Genomic DNA, 8,144 nt, shown 5'->3' on the forward strand with positions numbered 1-8,144 from the left:
AAATCATCGGTGAACGAAACTGCGGCAGCTACAACCACAGTACGACGAGTACGCGGTTATTACAGCTGACAATGATGATGACTGGTTCGAAAGTGTGATCACTGGTTTGATAGGGATGTCAGCACATTTCTTGCGTCGCACGGGTGGGAATAGTTTTGGACTTGTTCCGTATCTCAGGACAGTCTTCACTTCCAAGTAGGCGTCTGAACGTGGATTTCACTCAGGCTCTTACCCTGAGCACCACCAACTTCCTTACCGCAAGTAAGGTCCCAGCTTAATGACCATCTATTTTCTCTCCGGAGCTATTTGAGATGAAAATCTACCGGCCCGTATTTACGACGACGCAACAAACAGCTGATCAGATGTCCATAGAACATAGAAGGACCATGGCCTTAAAGGATGGGTGTGTATCAGCTGATTGGCTTTCTCTCACGAAGAACTCCTCTCTCTGTACAAGCACCCGACAAGCTTTGCTCATGAAATACACCTTTGGAGGTGTATTCCTGGACGGTGCATCCTGGAGGATGCAATGATCACGCCCACGAAGGCAAGTGTTGATCGTGTCCACATATTCGTAGTCTAATCGAGCGTCAAGATGTTCACAACGTTACCGACACCAAAGGACGCAACGAGTAAGCTAACGAACTTACTAGACAGACAAAAGAATGCAGTGAAGAGTCTAAAAACGACCAGGTGATATGCACAATGAATCGACACTTAACAGCTGATGGTTCCAGGGGGTGACTTTACATCCCACGCGAATAACACCGTTTTCATCCCACGACATTAGAAACTTTGCTGTTACAGCAGTTGACAAGGCAGCTTGCCCAGGACAGGTGGAAACCACCTGTCAGAATGGTACAGTGCTCCGTATTACAACGCAACTCGCTTTCTCGTGGTAATACAACTCTGATGCTTTGGTATTCTCTGTGATTTGTAATTGGGAATCATTCATATAGGTTGCAAACTGGGGACATTTTCCACTATCCAGAAGAGGACGAAAACGTACCGAAATTTCGGAATATCGCACCTGTAGTTTGTTCGTATGACCTTGAAATCAACAGACAGCATTTCAGGTAAAAAGAATGATAACATTCAGTCTGCCGTCATTCGGCAAGATCAGATAGCACGACAACATTTGGAGACCCTCCTCTGCTCAGTGGACAGGACAGGTAAGATGTGATTTTATAAACTAGCCCAATAAAAAAACGTCCCAAAGTTTCGTATGACCTTTAAAAATGACGGCAAACACCAGACAACAGTCATTTTTTCCAGTCATTTTTCCCCCGGAATGGGTAGATGCCAGACAGGAAGTTGTAGAAGCACGTGATGGGAGGACTGATCGATTGCCTAGGGACAGTAAAGTTTAGATCGGAAAAATATCGGAAACTCGAGCACGTGTGTGGGGTCGCTCTATCTAGACAAGCGACCTATTGTGAATTCAGTACTGGGTAACCCAGCGCGGATAGGCGTGCCATCACTGGGGCTCCAACAGTTCTCGTGCGTAGATTTGGCAATCTTCAATTGGAATTTCGTCCTGTAGGTGAAGCCAATTTATGATGGAAAAAGGAGAAGCACTGTACATCCGCTTCATCTTTCCTGGACACGGTCAGCGGTGCGTATCGCATGGAAATCCCGCGACCTCCCGGTCAGTAGCTTGAACAACTAAGTACGAGCGGCTGTTTAGCAGTGTAATTAAGCCGCACCTAGACAGCATAGAGCGCCATTCAACCCTCAATCACGGAAATCGATCGATGGTATCTATCCGCCTGTCATAGTCTTTGCTGGAAGTGGTCAGCGGTGCGCACCTCATAACCTCTCGGTCAGTAGCTTGAATAACTGATCACGAGCGGCTGTTCTGCAGTGTAATTAAGTCGCACCCAGGCAGCATAGAGCGCCATTCAACCCTCCACCACGGAAATCAATCGCTGGTATCTATCCGCCTGTCATAGCACTTTTTTGTTTTACTTCGCTGGCTCTCTGAAGTTTGGTTTTCAACGCGACAGGCTTCCATTTATTAAGAATAGAAGGATTCGACTCCTTTGAACAGGGTTCTTTCTGTTGTATTTTGTACTCGGCAACTTAACACGCCTTTCCAAGGGGGTTGTAGTGCATAGTTCAGTTCACCTGATCAGCTATAAACCATGTACCAACAAGTGTACGTTGGTTCCAGCTGCTACGGTTTCGGTCACCGGAAAATACGAGGATGTGGGAGATACAGCGGAGCACTGAAGACGATGGCATGATCATCAGGTTCTGGAACAGCATTGAAGGTGATAGCTTTGATGCACGAGCGCCACTGACTGCGCGATTTAGCCGTTTTTGCCAGCGTCATTAACGATTGATAAGTTAAGTCCCGAGATCTCCATTCAGGGAGGCAGCAGTTATCGACCCGACTGAGTTGGCTGGTAGTGACTGCATACTTCGTTGCCAAGTCCTACACTGCTCACCTCTCGGTCACCTCCACTCAGCACAGGGCTGGGCGAAAACAGCTCTACGGGGCAGACGGTCTTCTGGCACGCGGAGTACATGTCCCAACCAGCGTGACGCGTGAAGCGTGAGTAATCCGTCTATCACAGGAGAGTTCCTTTCTCCAAAGACATTTGACGTGCCTTGGAATTGCTAACCCGAAGTTCCGACGAGACCCTCCACTGTGCGTGGAGGCCATTTTCAAACCGTAAAGCAGTTTTGATCACACTGTTACAGTGTAAACTCTGCCCTTGACGTCACACCGGCACCGTAGGTTTGGCAGAGACTGCCTTCCCGTGGTAATCTTAAGTCGAGCCATTCCAACGGAACTTATACAGCTGCCCAGGTAGACAAATTTATCTACCTCGACTTCAAGCATGAGGTTTAGCGTTGATCCTACCCAGTTTCGTAGCAGCTCCCATCCTGCCAGTGAAGCTGAGACTCACTGTACGGTTGTTTCATCCTTATTTGGAAATCACCAGAAGTGTACACCTCAAGAAAAAATCCAGTTAGGAGTTTCAAACCCGCGACCTCTCAGCCAATAGTATGAACACTTAGAACCTAGACCACTAGTGGCTAGCTGCACTTAGATTGAAAGATTATCGAATCCCCTCACACTACCATCGGTTTACAAGTAGCCCAGAGGAAGGATAATTTCACAAGATGAGTGAAACTTCTATTTGAGAAGTCTGGCATCAGTCAATACGTGAACAAGTGATGTGGTCCCCGTGAGTGAAGGATGAATGGCACCATATCTTGTCTAAGTGCAGGTCACTCACACTACTGATCAGCTAAACCTGAGCAGAATGTATATTTTCCAACTATTAGCTGAAGAGTCACGGGTTCGAGCCCCTGCGATGATTCATCGGATACGTATTGGTATTGTGCCTCAGAGAAAAAGGGACATCCTCTCGGGTTTTCTGCTTAGATCGACTGTGATTACAGTATGAAATCCAAAGTTAACTTCCTTGATTTTGTTCGCAGACAGAGTATGCCGGGTTTCCGGACTAAACTCAGAGGTCATGTCAAAACCAGTTCATCCAAGACTGAGCGTTACAGTTCACATAAACTGATGCGCCTAAGTGAGGAAACGATAGACGAAATGTTGAGAACTGCGTCTACCTGAATAATGGACACTCCTGTCATCATATTCTAACTTCTTGGGGCGGATTCTCAATTAAAAATAGGTAACGAAAGGAGAAACGATGTTTGTCTACTGCTGAGTGATACCACCGCCCGCAAACGAAAGGCTTCAGCAGTGCCCGGGTAGTTCGGCGTCCCGAATAGGTCTGACCCGTGATGACCGGTCGAAAAGAGAACTAAAAGAGAAACTAAGCCGAAGAAATTGACTGAGAATGCTTCAGCGCATGTCAGTGTGATTAGCGCTCACTTTTGAACTCTGTTGTGTCAATCGAGCATAGTTCCGTGAAACTTGATCGACGGAATTCAAGAGTGAGCGAAAATCAAACTGATAGCTTTCTCAGACTGAGCTTGCTGACGCGTGCGTGCGTGCGTGCGTGCGTGCGTATGTGTGGACGCAAATATGTGTGTGCATAAAAAAACGAGAGAAAAAACCACGCACAGTGAACAGGAGTAAGCGAACAGCGAGACAAAATGAATGGAAACGTTACGAATTCTTGAGCTCTCGACTAAGTGACCGTAAGAGAACATTGTTGGTTGAGCATCAATTGATTTCGGCAATACAAGTGCACACACATTGTTGACCAGTAGATGTTCTCGTCAAATTGTTTTTTTTCAGCTCAGGAGGGGGAGGCATCCGATGATGAAGCAACAAGTCAAACGATGAGGACTCAAGGAACGGACAGTAGAAAAGTACGGTACCAGAATCCCGACGTAGTGATCAACGGAAGCCACATTCAGCCACATTCCTCGCTTCTAGACAGACTCACAGCCAGCTCGATCCAAATTGTCACAGACGTGCTTTTCCCAACTTAGCTAGTTTTTCAGTAGACAAGAAGTATCCGAAAAAAGCGATATAGACTAGACTTCACTCGACTGAGAATGCAAACAGTGCAGCCACCGAAACGAACCACAGGAACGGAGGCAATTGAAATCGCTCTCAAGTAGTATGTGCGTGAAAAGACCTACAATCTCACCTCACACGGCATTGTGCCACGTTCAAGAATGTAGAGGTGATGGACCGCGGTCTGACGTTGATCCCACGGGTGACTAGAGATCCGAAATAGGTTGAATGTGTGACCCCGGGTGCATGCGGTAAACAGAAGACTGCCCGTTGGATCGAATTTTATCATGGCCACGTTTGCCCATCGATGCGCCTGAAAAGAGAGCAAGAAAAACGGGAGAATAAGGCTTCCTTATCTGAGGACCAGATCGAGGTTCACAGGCGGCTTCTTCGCGAATGGGATGCGCTCGAGAAGCTGTCTAGTTTGGTCTGTGCGTGGACTGAAAACGGAAACAAAGTATCCCTCCCAACAAGTAATACGTGCTTCGTAGAAAATGACTGCATTGAACCGAAAATTTGACGGTGGACAACGGTACAACTCATTGTCTTGTGAGGACCACTCAGTCGAAGTAGGAAGTGCGCTCTTATTACTAGCCACGGCAGAGACAATATCTGATCGGCACGAAGTCCCAAAAACAACCATCCAAGCTCCAGAAAAACAAGAGAGCGAAGAAAAACGTGCTACGGATGGAGGGATAGTTAAGTGATGAAGGCCTGTTGGCCTGAGCACCTGAACCAACTAGGCAGGGGTGGCTGGTGGTTATGAACTCGGTAAGTACTGATGGGGAGCAGCGAGTACAGAGGACTCGGTTTTGTTTCAATGCAGGGTGGGACACTGTTCTCTCAAAGAAGCTCAGAATGGTTCGACCGTATTTAGCTTCCCGTAAACTCCTTGCGATGAACCGAAAGTGCATTCTTCGGTAATTTTCTGTACTATTTTTATTTGCGGGAGAGGAGGGGACTCTGCCACCATGGCATCAGCTAGCTAGATTTGGCAAATTGTCGCATTTGATGGCCAGCTCTGGTAACGCACTTATGAAATATCCCGTCACTGACGTCGAGTAGATCACTTTTTTGCCCAAAAAATCGTTCAGCTGTAACACTCTCTCGGTGCCGGAGGAAGCACGAGGGCTGGGATACTACCAAGTTGCCCAAGCCTAGACATGGGGAGTCGAGAGGCGGAGGTCGGGTTCGGACCACGGACCTTCGAGGTAACATGCTCCGTGCGTAGCAGAATGGCGCTATGCCATCGATCCGAAATCTTTCGAACCACGGACCTTCGAGGTGACATGCTCAGTGCGTAGCAGAATGGTGCTATGCTATCGATCCGAAATATGGTGACCGTACTGACAAATGACTTGTCATCCAAAGAGAGGGAGAATCTCTCTCTCTGGTTTTCGGTTGCGGGATGGCTCAGTGGTTAGAGCGCGAATTTGCTGACCCGATCGTCAACGAAACACGTTCAACAAGGTCGAGCGAACAACTTAACCGACAAGAATGTCAACAATCGTAAGTCGAGGAGACTCTCCTGTAGGTTATACCACTTTCCGGTGTGTCCGTTTTGGTTTTTGCTCATAAAGTTGTTCCGAAGAAACCCAATGAATCCATCAGAATGGCGCAAACCGCGAGGTGGACAACGTGTGACTTAGGAGAAGAGTTTGGGTTCTGTGGTTGCATTAAGCCTTCCAGGATGGGGTCCCCGTGACCCCTCCTTCACTCGATTGGAAACATTGCAACAAATGGCGGCTGATGGGCGTGCATGTTGTCAGTTTCGTTCCAGAGTGTCTGACTGTGCGCCTGGAGATGTGGGCACCTCAGAATGCTTGCAATAGGCCAGCAACAGGTCCCCTCTTCTTTTCTTTCCATTAAATATGGTTACATAAGCTCCGTGGTTGTACGGCAGTGAGGCATCCGTGTATGGGATTTAGCACAATCCCCCAAACGTCCAAACAGGTAGTACATCAACAATGCCGAAGGACATTGCTGGACTATGTGATTCTATAAAGTACCCATCGATAAGCAGTGTCTCAAACAGCCTTGAAAGTGCCTTGTAATAGGTGAGCTCAGGTCGATGGTTGTAGTAAGCCGCTACCTCGCGTCAAAATCCCAGGACCAACGTTAACCGTAATAATGGATAATCTGTTCACGTGATCAACTTGTATTGGGCAAGGGAAACGCGCAATTCAGCCATATCGATCCGAATATGATGGTATAATTTAGTCCATTAGACAGTGCAACCGATTCTCGTCTGTTCACCATTTGATGAGACAACAGAAAAGTGACGAGTTAGCTGGAATGATTGGACTTCTCATACCAGTTGGTGATGCAGTGTTGAAGGTCGAACAAGGAGAGATCAAGATGGTTCAGTGGCACAAAAAAGGTCCGTGGTTCGAACCCAATTTCTGCATTTCGATTACTCTTATCTGGGCTTACGTTACGTATAGGCCTAAGGATTTATCTACCCACATTTGCTCTCTCCGATTTTCGGCTCACAGCACGAATTCACTGACCAGAAGGACCATGGTTCGAACCCGACCTCTGCCTCTCGACTTCCCGCGTCTAGGCTTGGACAAGCTGGCCCTATCCCAGCCCTCCGGGTGGCATGGCAGCTAGGCACCGAAAGGGTGCTACAGCTGAACGATTTCCCCCAGGTTTTCGAGTCTTGGGTACCTCCGCGTGTGTGATAACTGAATGGTGGTGATTCTCTGATCAACACGGTCGTCGTTCCCTACCTCAGGGAATAACAGAGTCATGGATGGCTTCATCCCATCACGACAGTGAAGCATAAGACACACACACCTCTAGTCTATGGTATTCTTCAAGTGAATTTGCTGTATACAGGCCGCCTCACTATTCGAAGTAGCGACGTAGAGTTTCTTGACATAACTCATACACGAGAGAAACCAGTAGTGGATTGTCAAACGGTTTCCAACAATCTTTGTAATGTACTACTCAAAAGGTTGCTGAAAATCCACCGACAGCCCACGACCGGTTTCGCCCTTTTTGGGGGCTCATCAGGTAGGCGCAGTCCCCGGATTTCCGTCAAACTTATGTTCTACTTGAAACCAACAATCTTATGAAAAGTGAGTTGTCAAGAGAACAGGTGAGTTAGTTGAAGTATGCAAACACGCGCGCGCACACACACACACACACACACATGCTAACTCAAATGAATTCCGTATCAACTGATGGACAGTTGCAAAAGTAAGTCTCGGAGCGAAGAGCGTAAGACACCGGTCTCAGATGAAGGGAGTCTACTCAGCAGTCAGCCTTGGTTAAAACAAAACATTGCATCAGCGCGCCAGAAATGTAAACCTACCCCTGCCTGCAGGCTAAATGATCAGAACGAATGATGACTGGTCAGTTGGCAATGCAGTGTTCCCCTGAAAAGGGTTTATCTATCTCGTAGAAGTGTGCTCAACCCCCCCCCATCGGGACAGGCCAAAGTTATGTATAATCGCACAGGCATGGTCGGTGCGCTTGGATTGGACAGCTGGAATAACCAGTAGAGCATGAAGCCGACCTAAAGATGCCACCTTGACGTGGTGGTCGGGCTCGAGTGCTGAAGTGATCCCGCGGGCTACATTGGCTGGAACTTCGTTCCACAAGGTGCAACCATGCCAGGAAGGCCAAGGGGAGCAGCCAGACCAAGAGCAGCGAGACCCCGCACTACGAGCAATCGTGGTACGGG

At 47.9% G+C, this 8,144-nt stretch overlaps 2 protein-coding genes across 2 annotated transcripts in view; one reads left to right on the top strand and one right to left on the bottom strand.

Moving 5' to 3' along the window:
- Nucleotides 1–8,144, bottom strand: part of T265_05721 (hypothetical protein) — a gene marked incomplete at both ends in the record, with an annotated part of 65,083 nt that overhangs the window by 27,800 nt on the left and 29,139 nt on the right. Inside the window, one exon of the mRNA XM_009170794.1 lies at nucleotides 4,587–4,766. Coding sequence (XP_009169058.1) covers nucleotides 4,587–4,766 — 180 coding nt within the window. The remainder of the gene's footprint in view (nucleotides 1–4,586; nucleotides 4,767–8,144) is intronic.
- On the top strand, nucleotides 4,948–5,160 carry T265_05722 (hypothetical protein; the record flags this gene model as incomplete). The annotated part of the gene is made up of 1 exon (XM_009170795.1): nucleotides 4,948–5,160. One exon carries the CDS (start codon nucleotides 4,948–4,950, stop codon nucleotides 5,158–5,160), a length of 213 nt encoding a protein of 70 aa, XP_009169059.1.

Source organism: Opisthorchis viverrini (genome assembly GCF_000715545.1).
Source record: "Opisthorchis viverrini unplaced genomic scaffold opera_v5_113, whole genome shotgun sequence".
Lineage (NCBI taxonomy): Eukaryota > Metazoa > Platyhelminthes > Trematoda > Opisthorchiida > Opisthorchiidae > Opisthorchis > Opisthorchis viverrini.